Here is a 17298-nt window from a genome sequence, read left to right on the forward strand (position 1 = left end):
ACATCATTTCTAGGGGGGGTAAAGAGCTAATATTAGCTTTGACAGTATGAAATATATTTCCTCTTAAACAGGTTCTCCTCTGCAATACCAAGTTACTAAAAACATAACAGCAGAATGCCTTGTATATTGTCCTTGCTTTACGCTGATTATACTGAAGACTAAATAATGAGTGAATGAATAATAAATCAATCAGTTCATCAACTAGAACAATTAGAAAAAGTTAACTTATAGGTTCTGTTCTTGCGAAATCAAATGACTAAAGATAAAACAGTGTTTTATATCTATTGTTAAACTAACCCTAACCAACTAGTTTAGTTGCGTTTTTGTTTTGTTTCAGTTTTCAATGTTAACCATGTGTTTAAAACTGCGACCATAATGTGAGAGAAAATATGTTTCCCTTGAAACGTAACTGAGAATGCAGTTTAGTTGTATGGGAACGTAATTTTGTAGAAGAAAGGGTTGGTTTTATGATGCTGTTAATTTTATGGTGAACACATTACAGATTGCGGCTTTAACCATAATGACAAACTGCTGCTGTTAATCAGGACTTTAATATATCAGAGCTTTCAAAGCTACATGAGACAACTTGAAGCTTGAAGAAGAGGCCAAAATCCTCTGTGCCCAGACCCAACCACAGACAAACAGTATTTGAAACTAACACCTTTGCACTATTGTCGTGTTTTATTTCTGTCCTTCGTCTGCACTTTGATTTACATTACTTTCTCTTCTTGCTGTATCCTGCAGAGAAGTGACTAATCTAAATGTGAGAGGGCAGGTTTGTAAATGTGAAATGCTGCAATAGATCTGTGATTTTTGCTGTTGTTGTTGTTGTTGTTGATGACAGGAGAGAGAACACTCCTCAGGAAATCTGGGCAGGTGGTGCTGGATTGGAGCCAGGAAAAAAGACCAACTGTAGGCGTTTCAAACGCAGCGCTGGAGGTGTTTGACACTGACATCACAAGACAAACTAACGTACGAAAATCCCACTTGACTGAGACAACAGGGTCGTGCACTGAAGCAAGTTTTCTCAGGGTTGAAGAGCAGGGCTTGCATCAAAAGATTAGATATTTTTTGTCAATGTCAATCTTCTGCTGGATAAAAGACTGCAAATAGACCTCATCAAATAATTATGATGGAATGCATTATTAATTAGTTAAACTTTCCTGTTTTTAAAAAGCTGGTTTGTGACCAGTTATGCACAAACAAGCCAAAAAAAGCCTTGAAATCCAACGAAACACTGATCGCAACAGAAAGGTCAGCCGTCGTCTAGACAGCTCGCTCCTGCTCCAGTAAAACCGGACCGCTGTGTTGAAAGAAATGCTGCATGATTCCTGCTGATAGCCTGTGTGGTGGTTTTTATAAATTGTAAGACCTTCTCTTTCAAAAGAGGTGTTTCATTTTTTCTTGTAAAGCTGTGAAACCAGCTCTTTTCAACCATTCAAACAGGACTCAAGAGGTAATCTGTCAAGTTACATGTGCTGTTTTGGATTGTTCAAGATCTCGATGGCCACATGTTGAGCTGAAAGCTCTTCTTATGGTTTTATACTGATGTTCAGGGATCCACTCATTTGTTGCAGTGTTCTTTCAGAAGCAGCAAAACTCAGAAGTCCCTCTTGTACTGTCATAAATATTCATGGAGCAACACAAACACCACTCTCAGGCCACATGGGACGGTGACGGGTAATAGGTCCCTGAAGAGTCTAATCCCAGTGGCCCTCTGTATGCTGCTTGTATGCATTTTCAGTCAGAGTCAAGGTTTGTGTCAATAGGTAAGTGTCAAGAATAAATTGAGTCTTGCTTTGTGGCTAAACAGCTCTCTTTACCACCATGGCTTAATATAATGCCTGGACGGATTATGAGATAATGGGCCTGTGGGAACAGACATATAGGAGGACCTCCACGCCGTCTACATAAGAACAAGATACCGAAACTCAAAAAGTCTTAGAGAATCTACTTTAAGCCATTTTGCATCTTTATTTCTGGTCGTGTCCTGGCTCTTTGTGGTCATTTTACATCTATTTGTAGTCGTTTTGCGTGGTTCTGTAGTAACTTTTGGCCTCTTTGTAGTCATTTTGGGTCGTTCGTAGTCGTAATGTGTATGTTTTTAGTCGTTTCGTATCTTTTTGTCGTGGTTTTTCATCTGTTTTTAGTCGTTTTGTGTGTCTTTGTAGTAACTTTGGATCTCTTTGTAGTCTTTTTGGTCATTTGTAGTCATTATGTGTATTTTTTGGTAGTTTTTGTCTATTTTCAGTCATTTTGCATGCCTTTGTAGTTGTTTTGCATCTGTTTTTGTTTATTTAGTGTGTCTTAATGGTGGTTTTTCATCAGTTTTTAGTCGTTTTGTGTGTCTTTGTAGTAACTTTGGGGTCATTTGTAGTCATGTGTATTTTTTTGTTCTATTTTCAGTCATTTTGCATCCCTTTGTTGTTGTTTTGCATCTGTTTTGGTCATGTTGTGACTCTTTGTGGTCATTCTACATCTATTTATAGTCGTTAAGCATGTCTTTGTAGTAAGTTTGGGTCACTATGCTTATTTATAACACAACATGTAGAATTTAAATACTGTTTTGGGGGTTTTAATTACACTCAGATACAAAATTAGTATTTAACATTTGATACAAAATAATAATGATAACATTGTTAATTCTAAATCAACAATTAGAAAAAAAAGGCAGCTTAACCTGTGAAAAGTCATTCATAGTGCCTGTAGCACTGCCTGGCTGCTGATTCTTAAGTAATAGTACATTGCGATCTAGTGGTATTGATGGACGAAGGTTGAGCCAATGAGTCATCTCATCCTTCCATTATATATTAATAGCTAGTAGCAGCAGCAGCATCCGGCACACAGATCGGAGGTCAGCAACACTTTCACTCCATAATGCTTTTAAGGATCGGCCTCCGGTTTACTGCGTCAATTGGGTGGCGGCCCTGTCAGCGCCTGCTGAAGCTCCCTTTGGCTTTTCCCTTTATAGCAGCTGTAGTACTGAGACAGCAGATACATTCCACGCATGGCATATCAAAAAGCCATTTCATGTGGTATTTTGAAGAATTTTCAACACTTTCTGGCTGTTGACTTTTCCCCTGTACCGGCTTCCCCAGATGTTACAGAAGCTGTCACTGCTGACAGCTGGATGCATTTCGCTGTCATCTCACTGAGCTTACTATTGCAGTGGTCACTAACCCAGCCATCGTTTCTCATGTCAAGTGTAAAAGGATTTTGACGTGAAAATATGGGAAATTCCTGTCTTTTAAAGTGTGATTTCTTTGACATGTACTGTAAGCTTGGTGCGCATGATGTTACCGACACATGAACACAGAGGACGGTGCCTACATTCCTAGAGAAATTTTGTAGAAATATCATCTCATCCCCTGCCTCTCTTTGTGTGTGTCTGAGTTGTGAATGAAACGTAACACCCTGTACTTTGATTCCAGGGACACTCAGCCGACCAGACACCTTTAAAGTTCAGTTCCAGCACTCCATTTCCTGATGTCTGGCACACACACGCACATCTGACATCAGTAAGTCACACACACAGAAGAGAAGAAACTCCTCGTCTAGCAAGATTCAATCTGCACTTCACTGTTCTGTGCCTCTCTTGCTTGAGGATTTCAGTACATCGTATTCAGCTGCCTGTACTATATCTGTCTTGTCTTTGTTTGAAGTGTTTCTTTCGCTGTCTATGCTTCATCCTAATGCACATTTCTAATCATTCTTATCACTCTGCAATGTGAATGATTTCGCAGCCAAAACCCTGAACTCTGAGCTCTATTTTACAAAACAAGCAACAAGTTCTCGTAGCAAAATTACATAATAGCTTCTCATTTCTTTCCAAAATGACACATACTGTATGTGCATTTTCTGATCTGGCACCTTTATGTCGGCAGGACAGCATGTTCTCTTTCTCTCCCTGCATTTCCTGTCTGTAGCTCTACTGACATTATCAAATAAAGGCACAATGCCAGGAAAAAAAAGCCTTGAAAAAAAGTTTTAACAGCTAAAATTACTGTTGAAAGCTCCAGAACAGATACTAAATGAATAAGATATTGCAAAAAAGGCCAATGAATCATAAAAACTTCCATTAAAATAATCTTAATTCAGAGAAGAAACCTTTTTGAAAACCTCTATTTATAGTATAAATCATTATGTCATTTAGAGGCTTTTAAAATCAATATAGTTGCTTCTCATTTCTTGTATTGACTGTACTGTAATTGCAGGTTTCCCCTCATCTTCTCCTGCACTGCTCATGCATTAATTTGCTTAATTTGCTTGGGTGTGCATGCAGCTAACTGAAGGGCATAAATATATCTCACCTAAGCTACAGACATGTCAACACAGATATGTTCGCTTCGCTTCTGTTAATGGGATTCTGCCAAAGTCGTGCATGTACTCTGTCATATTTTAACACACTTGCAATTACCCCCTAACCTCAATAATGTAATGGCTTACTGGGCTTCCCTGGCGACTAGTAATCTCCAAAGCTACTTCATTAGCAATTATACATGAAGGAGAAATAGCGAGATGTTGCGGGAAGTATACTTGTTTGTTGACACTGACGTTTGTGTAGGTAGGAGAAGGGCAGGGGGATTGCGGCATTAGCTGTGGGTCACAGACTGGATCTGGGCTCATTATTTCCACTCACGGCTTCAGCACCACACTGACAGCAGCGCGCCTCACGGACACCTTGATTAGCTTGACAACTGGCTGCCTGTCCGTCAAAATGTGCTCTCAGGTCCGATGAAAGGTTTGGGTGGTAGAGGCTGTGATGGATTTGGGAAGGACAAAAAGGGGAAGTGAGCGAACATCCAGTAATTGTATCGACTGTGTTCTCAGACCTGTTGGCAGCACTCTGGATTTGTTCAAGAGTCCAGCTGGCAGGAGACAACAAAGGAGAGGATGCAGCCCTTCTGCCACCTTTTTGTCTTCTAGAATTAAAGTTTTATTATCTAATGAGTATTTCGGTACTTTTACTTGAGTACGGCGTTGAAGACAGGACTTATTTGTAATAAATAAAGTATTTTAAATTGTTATATTGATGCTTTGTAAGTAAAGGATTTGAGCACTTCTTCCACCACCGCTCATGTACTGTAAAGTGATATGAATCAAGTTTTCGATATCCAAATATTTACAGTCCAAAAGTTAATTCTCTTAAACTTTTGGTTCAATAAAACATTAAGAAAATCAAATTCAATTCCAGGGCATTTCTAAAGGCAGAATGAGTGGGATTTAACTAAATAACTATGTTCCCTCTCAATGACCCACTAGAAGTGTGTGGCGGTGTTTTGCTTTGCTGTGTTCGGGACAATTCTGGGCATCAACTTCTATAAAAACGCGGCGACCTGCAGGTGCCAAATCGTGAGCACGCATCAGAGAGGAAGATATGAAAATGGTGGACACAGCGCCAAAAAAACCCGCAAATGTAGCGAGGCGAGACGCCACATTTATACACAGAGTTTCATCCGGTCTCTGTACAAATATGATGTACTATCACAGCTCTGGATGCCCAACAGCTCAACAGCGTCCTGTGCGCCATTTGTGTCACCCAGCGCGTCTATTTGCCTCTTGCATTGCCATTGTATGTAATCGCGTCGCACAAAAAGTTCGCTTTGCGTTTGGTGTGAATGCCCCATAACCCTTGTTGAGCAGGGGAGGAGGGGCTCACAAACCGCAACTGACAAATACTCATTGTGCGTTTAAGTCAGTGTTCACCTTTTTTCACTTTTAGAATTTATCATTATCTATCATTAAGTATTACAGTTATGATTGATGCTGTGCTGAGAGGCAAGACGGCGAATGATAATACTATACAGAAGTTGCTCTAAAACCTGATGAAACCACTTTTTTTTCATCTTCAAAAAAGGTATTAAAAGGTCAGATTTAGAGCCGGAGAGAAACACACACACACATAAATCTAAATACCAACTCCCAAAATAAAACGAAAGCAAACAACGAAAAAGAAAAAACAGTTCAAGGTACATTTTCTCATCACTGTCATAAGCAGATATAGTCACGATGAAAGTCAAATGTGCTAGACTTAAAGAAGCTGTAAAGATATAACTTTTTTAATTCAAAATGAACAATTTTGTAACCCACCTCTTATCAACTGAACATGAAAATGAATACATCTGTAATGTGACTGAGCAGCACTAATAATTACTTTATGATCGTTCCTTTATTAAGCTGAAAATCAGACAAGTGGTAAACAGTGATTTCCAGGACCAAACAAAAACGCATCAAGCACAGAACACTGCACACGGGTACAATGAGCACTTTTCTAGCCAGTGAGCAATTTTGATTATGAGCAGAGAAAAGCTTTTCAGAGATGCAGCGCACTCCGCGTCTTCGTCGCCAACTTTGTCACAGCCAAATGGTCTAACAGTGATGTGAATGTTCCTGACACAAGAACAAGAGCGTTAAAACATCAAAAAAACGGAAGTGTATTCAACAGTTTGATGACTCATGAGTCAGTTTTTAATAAAAAAATGCATGGACTGAGTGCTTTCAACACTTCCTGCTCACCTAAAGCTTTGAATCTGTGATCCTGATCTGATAATAAGTCCTCTTCTGTGATCACAAGAGGCATGTGGGTTTTAAATGTTGTAATATGCTCAGTAAAAATGGCATAAATGGGACTGACAACAAGTGTGAATCATGTCCAGCACTTCTTGTGTCATGCAACTCCACACACCGTGGAACAGTGTGGGATTTGCAAGTACCTCAAAGCTAATAGACGAATGTCTGTTAATATTTCATTTCATGTTTATTTGATAGGGACAAATACATATACATAGACAATTTCCCAGTGCAGTGTATCACAGCATATATACTGCTAATTTCCAATACCCGTCCATGGAAGGACCTTTAAAACAAATATAAAACAGTTATCCGCCTACCGCAACCGAGTTCACTTCAGGTAAGGACTGCATCCTTTCCTTGTTGACTGGCAACCAAAACCAAATACCAAATTATTTTATCAGTGCCACTTGTGCTGTGACACAGCATATAGTTAAATAATACAAACAAAAGAGCGAAAAGGACAAAAAATGAATAACTAATTGGCAGAGGATTGTGTGTGTGCGGGGGCTTTATTCAAGTTGAATAAATGAAGAATTCAATGCGTCAATCATTGATGCGGTGTATCCAAAAATAATGACAAGGACTGTAGGTCTGCAAATTACATATGAGGAGATTTAAAGTTTAGATTTAAGCATTTTCTCAAATTTGTCGGCAGTGCCACAAAGTATAAACCTAACTTCAGCTAGTTTTAAGTGCTGTGTGACATCTCTTAAAGAAGATAAGAAATATCTTATAACCTTAATGTTATAGCAAAATGTTGGACACATATATATATATATATATATAAAAAAAATAGCATACAAAAATTCAACTAATGTTTTAGAAAGATGCACTGCACACACAGTTACTGCGTGACAGCTGAAACAAGATGTGTGTAGAAGGAAGGGAAACAAGTAAACCACATTGAGTATTTATAATAAGACGATAAAGATAAAGATACTATAAAAAAAATCTTTAAAATGCCACTGTAAACCCAGTATATCATCATCATCATCATCATCATCATTACGATGATTGTTTCTCTCATCCTGTCAGGATACAATTTCTGGACTGTTGTACTAAATTATGGTTTAATGATGATGAATATCCTCCATCATCCTGTCTGTAGGTCTCATCAAATATGTATTAAAGTCATTTTCAGGTACTTTTGTTTTTCACCTCACGTATTCATGTTTCAACAACAGGAGTCGTTCAACGAGGGATGTTTGATAATGCATTATTGCCAGTGGGCAATGCTGAAGTGCCTTAAACTTTCATTCTTTCTAACAGCCAGCAGGTGGCGACTCCTCTGGTTGCAAAAAGAAGTCTGATTGTATAGAAGTCTATGAGAGAATGAGCCTACTTCTCACTTGATTTATTACCTCAGTAAACATTGTAAACATGAGTTTATGGTCTCAATCGCTAGTTTCAAATTTTCTTCAATACAGCATGATGTTCATTTAGTAAACTATGGTCCCATTTAGAGTCAAATAGACCATAAAGCAGGGGATGCTTTAGGGCGTGGCTACCTTGATTGACAGGTCGCTACCACGGCGTTGTCCGGTCTGGGAGTTGTCCGTGTTTTCATCTTAGAACTTTAACCCTTTCACAGTGTGTTTTCAGTTCATGAAAGTTAATTGCAACCTAGAAATGTCTTGTTAAGCATTTGGTTGCACCTAGCTCCACCTTCTTGTGTCACTTTTGGTTGCAAAAATCCAAGATGGTGAAGGCCAAAATGCCAAACTCGAGGCTTCAAAACGGCAGTCCATAAACCAATGGGTTCTTATATACAATCTATGATTATTGCTGACTAAAATCTGGAAATTACATTTTAAAAATGACTACCTTGAATGAAAATGCATGTCAAAATTACCCCTGAATACAGCTGTCACCCCCAAATATTGTCAGTTTAGAACCATTTGAAAGCCTAACCAGTATTGATTTTGTCTGTCATGTTGCATCTCGCGGCTAACAAGCCGTCAGTGATGTGAGACAATCATACCACGGAGAACGGTTTAATGGTGAGACTTTCCAGTGCAGAAATCCCCCCCCCGGTTTCCAGTGGCCCCATGTCTCCGACCCTGTCACTACCGATTGCTTGTGTTCAGAATTATGTGCTGTTTACTTCTGTCATTCCCTTTAGCTGTGGCAAGACGCTTATGTAACACAACATACGATGCATGATCATCAGCGCTGCTGTCTCCCTGAGAGAAATCAATTTGCCCCCATCGGTTCTCGCCTTGCCCTTTCCAATAGCTGAATCCTTTTTCTTTCTTCTCTCTGTGGCGTGTGTTCTCCTGCCTGTATGGGTGAGCAGTGGGGGTCCCTTCATGGTTACCAACCAATAAGGCTACCACCAACCTGCCCACTAACCAAACCACACAGTTTGAAGCTTATTCCTTGTGAAATATAGCGCACACTGGATGGTGCTTTGGGTAGCAAATGCAGCGTGTCTTAGTGCAGTATGTTGTGTAAATTAGGTCAAAATCTTTACATAAATCTTTACAGGTCAATCTAAGAGAAGGGTGCAGTCAAATTCCTGTCAAACACATCCTGCTTTCCACTGCATGTCTCAATTGGACAAATTTGACGCGCATGCGATATGACCATGACTCCAATCCCGGTGTGCTTCGCCGCACAAGGAGGGGCGGGAAATCTATTAACCTTTAAGGCAGCAGGAGAACCACCCAGCTAGCCGGGAGGGGTGGAATGCATCTGTATTTAAAGGTTAGTGGAGATGAGGAGTAATGAAGCACAGACATATGAAGGGATGGGAGAGGAGGGGGGGAGGATCTAGGAACATAAACACACAAATTACCATTAAATCTCACCAAAGTGTTTGTATGTATTCTCATCAGGCGTGTTTGTATTCAAACTCTAGTGGAGAGGTCTCCGAGGTTGTACCTTTTCACCTTTCCACTTCACAGATGAAACGGCGTTGATGGGAAATAAAACGACATTCAGGGGTGAGGTTAACGCGTCTATACGCAGTCTAATGCAGTCTAAAGAAATTACAGTGACATTGATTAAAACCAAGGAGATGAACGGTGATGAATTTTACACGGATAAAGAGGGAAACGATTATCCATCAACAGTCGTACAATAGAGAGTATTAACGGTCTCCCTCCCTTTACTATGATTCACAAGAATTAGATTTCACTTTACAAGACAGGGTATTCCACAGCGTCGGAAGCGTCTGCTTTGCCTCAAATAAAGAGCGCCTCCGCTAACGTCAGAAGAAATTATTCGATTTTGATGAAAATGGGCATTTTAAGCTTCAGGGAAGATGAGCAGTCGTGTTACATCATATAGCAAAGACCACATATTTAATGAGTGAGGAGGTTTTTGTTTTTTTAAGGAAATGGAAATTTGTCTTCAATATGGCTCATAAAAAACAGTAGCAAAGTGCACAATATGAGCGAGTGTTTACATTCAAAGTACTTGACTATGGAGGACGGAACTTGCCAAAATCAAATACAAATGAATAAATAAATTAATGACTCAATAAATAAATAAATGTAATTAAAAATAAATATATGTCATTAAATGTAGCAGAAATAATATTAAAAATAAATGTAGGCATTAATTATTTGATAATGTGATATATTGATATTTCTGTTTTAATTTGACCCCTCATTTGCATAATGAGGCAGAAATGCATAAAGAAATATAAACAGTGCATCTTCCAGTGCTTCCACTCACCACCGCCAGTATGGTCGGACTGCTATCACCCTGCAATCAAAATGTTTCCCTCAGGAGGGAAGTATGCAGAACTTCTCGCCTATTCAACACCTACAGTATCCCTTGCCAGTTTCTGACCTTTGAGATAATCACTTATGTAGCATACACGTTTCTTTAAACTGCTTATAAAAATGCATTTTATGTGAGGCACTTTAGAAAGGTAATTTATGCATTTATTCAGCTTGACTTCTGTACGCTGGGAACACTGTGCTGTGCACTTGGATATATTTATTATTGGAACTAAATTGGCATTTTACTGAGTACTTTAGGCATACTTACTTTCACTATGCATTAAGTACACTGAGTGTTTGGGTTGGGTTTTTATTGCATGAATGTCTGTCTCAGTTTTTACTAATAAAGCCCTGAAACTGGAGTGAATGTAAAATCTTGCAGTTTCCCTTTGCAGGTCCGTCCTGATTAACAGCAGCCAACAGACAGCTGGTGTACACAACACAAAGCTATAACGGAGCAATAACTCTTGAGCCAGACTCTGCTCATTGGCTGGTCTAACGCTATTTACCACATGCAACAGTGCAAAATGTATAATTTGGCTATAAAAAGAAGATAAATCATGTAAACATATTCATACAAGCTGACAGCATGTTGCACTCATGCTGTCAAAATTAAAAGCGACAGCTCTTGATAATGAAAACATTAATCCAGAACAATTCAGGGAAAGCTTCTCAAACATGTCGGCGTGTAAGTGAGTACAACACAACAAGCACGCCCACACAAATGTGGCAAAGACAGCTCTTTCAGTAGGGACAAGGAAAAACTCTCAGAGCATGCATACATGTACAAATTCAAATTTTTTGAAGTGGGGTTGTGTATATACTCCTGCGTTATGCAAAGTAAAATTAGTGTTTTTGCGAATGTAGTCTGGTGGTTTTGAAGAGAGCGGTATAACGGCTTCAGTTCCCCGTCGGAAAGGGTCGTCAAAGTAAAGCGGCTGTGGACGGGAGCAGCAGAAAAACGTATTTTAGCCACCTAAAAAAAATCAATAACAGGTTAAGTTTACACTATATTTAGAATATTTCTACCGCTTTACCTCGGCATCAGACAGTCTTGTCTGATGGGGAACAGAAGCTGTTATATCGCTCTCTTCAAAGCCACCAGACTCCATTCACAAAAACAGTAATTTTACCTCCGAGAACACAGGAGTTGATGGTCTACCGCTGCATTGATCGGTTTGTTTGTGTTATTTTGTGACTTTCTGATCTGAACTAGCGTGGCGTCCACACAGCAGTATATTGCTTAGCTTCAGTGCCAGTGCCTCTGTCTGCTTCTCCAAACTGGGAGCATGCTGACCGCCATCTAAGTTACTGTATGTGACGTTAATACACTGACTATAAGGATGTATATATACTGTACATGTAGCAGCGTCACCATGCAGAAACCTACGTCAGTTCAGGCTGTACTTTGACCAAAATTGAATGTTTGCCAGTGCAGCAGCCAGAGTCACGATGGACTGGATCAGAAAGAGTAAAAAGCATCCATGAGAAGCCAACAGCTACAGGTTTGCAATAATCCACCAGTGTGTGCAGGCAGAATAATGTGACGGTTTAATTAAATTTATCAGGGTCAAAATAACAAGATGCTTAAAATGAAAACTGATACTGGAGAGGTTTTTAATTCTATTGCAGTGCCTCTTCCAGATGGCACGGCTTCTGTAAGTCTGAGTGAGTCAAGATAACTCTTCTCAAAGTCAAAAGTAAAGGAAAAGTAAAGTTCTATCTATAGTGTGTGTTGTACATTACAATATGAGAATTTGTCCATGCCGGTGGTTATTTCTAGGTCCAACTATGGAGGCCAGAAGCAAAGACATTGTCATTTTGAATGGTTAATGAGGGGGAGTAAATGTCTTGATCCTCTGTGGATCCCTGCCCTGGGCCGTATTAAAAATTTAATGAGATATTTAATTGATAGCTCTGCATACCTATCTGACAAGAAGGCATGATCTCTCACACGTGCAGGCAAGGCTTCAAATGACATTTCTGCCCATTTTATGACACGCCGTGTGCAGCAGTGTGTACTGATGGCGGAAAAGTAATCAAAAAGGCCATTTTGAATCCATCATTTTAGTTATTACCACACAGAAATGCTGCAGAGGTTTTGAGGCGAGGAGCACTTACTGAGGCAAATTCAAAGGAAGCATTTAGTCGGAGTCGCAGAGTGACATCTGTATTCAGACCCAGAGAGACAGAACGATCTGGAAGAGAAACAATTATATTCAAGACAAACCTTTTACTCCCCAAGTCCATTTTTTATAACTTTACTGGCAAAGAAAACCCCACCATAATCCTAGAAGGCATACAACTGAGTTTGAGGGACGTAGAAATATGTTCACAGACGGATTTATGGCCATTTTAAGTTAAACAAGGTAATGTATCCTCATACAGCGGTTTGTATGATATCTTACGAAAAGTTATTCCTCATTTTTTGTGTGTTTTCCTACGAATGTCCAGCAACACGTGACGCACGTGTCAATTTCCGCTGCAGTCTTTTCAAAATAAACTTACGACTTCACAGGAAACAACTTGATTATGTTTAAGCAACAAAACTCCTTGGTTAGGTTTACGAAAAGATCTACTTGGGTTTGGTTTAGGCAATAAAACTACTTAGGTAAGTTTCGGCAACAAAGCTACTTATAGGTTTATGAAAAGATTGCCTTGGATTAGGTTTAGGCAACAAAACTACTTATAGGTTTAGGTAAAGATCTACTTGTTAGGTATAGGCAAAAAAAACTACTTAGTTAATTTTAGGCAACAAAACTACTTAGTTTGGTTTACAAAAAGATTGACTTGGGTTAGGTTTAGGCAACAAAACTACTTAGTTAGGTTTAGGGAAAGATTGTGGTTAAAATAACTTTGGAGGTGGTGTAACTTAAGAACAGAAGTGACGTGACAAATAAATCAATGTTGACTTCTGGTTTCACACGGTGGTACAAACACCAGCCTCCTGGGGGAAAGTCAGATGTTTTTTGACCCATCAACCCCGACGTCCTCCATATGCAACGTTTGTCGTTCTTTACACTTCTTGGGTCACCATTGCGTGGATTACATATTAAATTATTTAGTGAATATTATATGAATTATAGTGCATTAACTTTTTGTAGGTATAGCTCTGAACGGTGTATGAGAACAGCCTGAGGTTGAATTTTTTTTAATAATCAGCTTAAAGATCCAGCTGTCAATAAACTTTATTACCTTGTTTCATCCACTACAGTTTGCAGTGTTTCTAGTGGAATATTCTGCCAGGACTCAGGCCAATACGGGAACCTTCAGTCTATGAAACCTCTCTTCACCCACAGTGAGTGTTACTATTGACACAGAAAATCTCTCAAGTGCCCACCCTCTCCACAGGAGCCTCAGAGGAGCCACGGATGCCATTAACTCATCTGCAAACGACCACAGATCTGCCAAGTAGAAACTACAATCTGTCTCTAAATGTGACCTGTGCACACTTGAGGTGAACACATTTGATTTCAGAGAGTAAGAACGTGAAATAAAGTGGGTATTTTTCTCCACAGATGGACTTTTTGTTCATGTGTGCGGTCAGGTCAATCCACTGTTCACATTAATGAGCAGGTAGACCTGCTCTCAAAGGCGTAATGGACCTCTTACAGGGGGGACCGCACTTGAAAGCTTGTGGGCTTGACTGACATTTCATAGCCTACCATTTGCACCAACAATGGAGGTGGCCATTGATCTTAATGTACTTTTTGTACCTTTTCAAGTAAGAAATTACATATCACAGAAAAACCCTGTATTTACTTTTCTTTTCACAGTTTTTGGGGACAGAACATTACTTTACACAATGGAAAAAAGAGTATCATTCACTCTTTTTCCATATTCACACATAACTGTGTGGGGCGCAGCTCAATGAAGTCGACTTTTTCTGATTCAACAAGTTAGATGATAGTTGCATTGTTGGCCAAGCCGTGAAGACTTACCAAATTTACAACTAGAAATACCGCCTCACGGTTGTATGCCTCCGCCAAAACAGTCAAGCTGCAGTTTATATCCATGTCTTTCCAAAATGTCATCATTTTATCCCATTAGACATTTGTGTGACATTGTCATAATTAGCAGAGGTGTGGTCACATGACTTGGACTCAACTTGATATATGAAAAATTACTTGCAACTCAAATTGGCTGAAAAACTGACTTAGAAATACTTGATACCTTCCCCCAAGCCCAAAGATTAAAAAGTATGTTATTTAAAAAGTGTGCCACGAATCAATTAATTTCCCTTCATTTCCTGAATTAACTAATATTAACGCTATTCATTCCCAGCAAGTTGATACTTTATTCCACCGATCTGCTTACTCTAAACCAATCCCACAGCATCCAATGAAGTTGCAGCAGAAACCATGAAGAACTAATGTTACTGAGTGCCAGTTGGAAAGAATTATACCAAAGATAATTTGGCTTGCATACAAAAACTACGCAGTGGTCAACAAGAAACGAATTGCAGTATGCAAAACATGTAAATGGTATTACATTTGGTGAAGAGCGCATAATGATTTGTTTAGGACTCAAAACTCAAAGTTCAGGACTTGGAACTTGAGTGCAAAGACTTATGACTTGCAAAACAATGACTTGGTCCCACCTCTGATAATTAACATCTGAATTCTTGAATTATGGCCAAAAACGTGTTCTGTGAGGTCACAGTGACCTTTGACCACCAAAATCGAATCAGTTCATCCTTGAGTCCAGGTGGACGTTTGAGCCAAATTTGAAGAAATCGAACGCACACAAGCACGTACACACACAACCACTCCCATGCAACTTCCTGAGATATCACGTTCACAAGAATGACATACAGATGTACGGACGGACAACCCAAAAACATGATACCTCTGGCCACGGCGCTGGTGCGGGCACATAAAAATATGAATAGGAGTATTGGTAAATTGGAGTTGGTCCTGAAAAAGGAATTTAAATTCCTTTCAAAAAACAGAAAATGAAAATTGGACAGTTATCTAATCTGCACCACCACCTCGGCCCCCTAGAAGCCTGAAAGTGAAATAAAGAAGAACCTGACAACTCAGATCGCTGGTATTCACTACCCTGCCCTGTCCATTCGCCAAAACCATTAACCCCAGTCTGATAATGCAGTCCGATAAAAAGGAGATAGACCAAGACTGAAGCGCGTCTCTGTTAGCTGTGATTGCACAACAGTATTATCCCTGCCTCCTGCTTTGGCCTTTTGTCCCAGGTGATGTGCTGATGAGCTGTTTCTCCCTATAGACACGCTATCCCTGCAGCTCACCCATACAGAGCGTACAGACAGCCAGATAACATCATCGCCTGTCTGCAGGAGGCCCGAGCCAGAGGCAAGACAGGATGCTGGTTTAATCAAGGGTGCCCTTTGTCAGGTTGTTTCACAAACTCTCTGTGTGTTTGAGGCAAGAAAGAATCAACAGGTGATGCAAATATGGAGTCTGGAGTTTCAGTATTTAATAGCGAGACGTCTTGACCAGAAAAATCTGGTATCTATACAGTTAGCTAAAAATAATTTGAACCAGAGTCACAATACTGCGACGGCATATTAGGTCAAAAATATGCTCAAATCATAACACTGCAAACTGCAGCCCAACAGGCAACAACAGCTGTCAGTGTGTCAGTGTGCTGACTTGACTATGACTTGCCCCAAACTGCATGTGATTATCATAAAGTGGGCATGTCTGTAAAGGGGAGACTCATAGGTACCCATAGCACCCATTGTCATTCACAAATCTTGAGGTCAGAGGTCAAGGGACCCCTTTAAAACTGGCCACGTCAGTTTTTCCTCACCACAATTTAGCGTAAGTTTGGAGCGTTATTTAACCTCCTTCACGACAAGCTAGTAAGACATACCAGCTTATAGCTTGGTACCAATGGATTCCTTAGGTTTTCTAGTTTCATATGATACCAGTATCTTCACTCTAGCTTTAAAACTGAGCCCACTACAACCTAAAATCGCAAGTAGCGTTAATACGTTAAAAGAATTAGTGATGTCAAAACAAATTTGCGTTAACACGTTATTATCGAGTTAACTTTGACAGCCGAAATATAAAGTCATAGAAGAAGTCTCTGCTTTCCTGTAACTTCTACAATATTAATATTTACTTATGTTCATTCAAGAACACGGAAAGAAAATGGAAGAAAACATGTATATGTATCTTTCAGGACCTTCCTTCCATCCTTACAATAATAACACTACTTTAGGAAGTCAGAGGGTGGCTGGCAAAACCACAGTTTTGCGCTCCAATATTTTTCCAAGTTTTCTTTTTGTAAATTTATGATTTTATTATCTTGCAAATTTGTGAGTTTTTTCTCGTAAATTTTCCTCTTTAATCTAGGAGAATATCCATGTTTTTTTCTCGTAGATTAACGACTTTAATTAAATTTCCCCTCTGGGATCAATAAAGTAGGGTTAGTAAATCTTCTTAATCTCTGAAATTCTGAGTTTTTTCATGGAATATAACCCCCCTCCCCCGGCTTTGTAACTATTATTTATTTTTTGTACATTACAGAGGTTTAAATAGCATTTATAGTTTTTGTTATACATTATTGTCATTTGCTCGAATGATTTAAATGTTTTTTTTGTTGTTGTTGGTGGGGACTGTTTTTACTTCACTGGGCTATTGTGAAAAAAGAATATTAATTGCAAACTTAATGATCTTTACATTGCATTTTTTAAATTTTTTTAATTAACTGAATTCATGATTTAAACGCAAATTAAATCAACTAAGTTACGGCACTTTAAAAAGTGTTCAATTTATTAATTGATTAAAAACAGAAAAAGTCTGTAATCATTACCGAGGCGTACTCCAGACTCCATAAGCTAAGCTTTAATCAATCAAACACTCCTGTTATAGGACTTGTGGTGTTATTTTTCTGAGATGATTTTCACATTGTGTGAGTCCATCACAGTAGGTGCTGCACTTTGCACAACAGGTGTTACATCACACAGCCCGTGTCAACTCTTATGTAACCGCCACGGTGCATCTTGGCCTTG

The 17298-nt window shown here is 39.2% G+C and overlaps 1 protein-coding gene across 3 annotated transcripts in view; it reads right to left on the minus strand.

Moving 5' to 3' along the window:
- The window catches only part of LOC141762241 (liprin-beta-1-like), an 88893-nt gene that overhangs the window by 44578 nt on the left and 27017 nt on the right, over nucleotides 1–17298 (minus strand). For 2 of the 3 annotated variants that reach the window (XM_074626258.1, XM_074626256.1), the window contains exon 2: nucleotides 12426–12502. The exons of the other annotated variant lie outside the window; for it this stretch is intronic. In XM_074626258.1, coding sequence (XP_074482359.1) covers nucleotides 12426–12448 — 23 coding nt within the window. In that variant the 5' untranslated portion in view covers nucleotides 12449–12502. The remainder of the gene's footprint in view (nucleotides 1–12425; nucleotides 12503–17298) is intronic. 3 annotated transcript variants of the gene reach the window in all.

This window comes from Sebastes fasciatus, chromosome 23, assembly GCF_043250625.1.
Source record: "Sebastes fasciatus isolate fSebFas1 chromosome 23, fSebFas1.pri, whole genome shotgun sequence".
In the NCBI taxonomy this organism is placed as follows: domain Eukaryota; kingdom Metazoa; phylum Chordata; class Actinopteri; order Perciformes; family Sebastidae; genus Sebastes; species Sebastes fasciatus.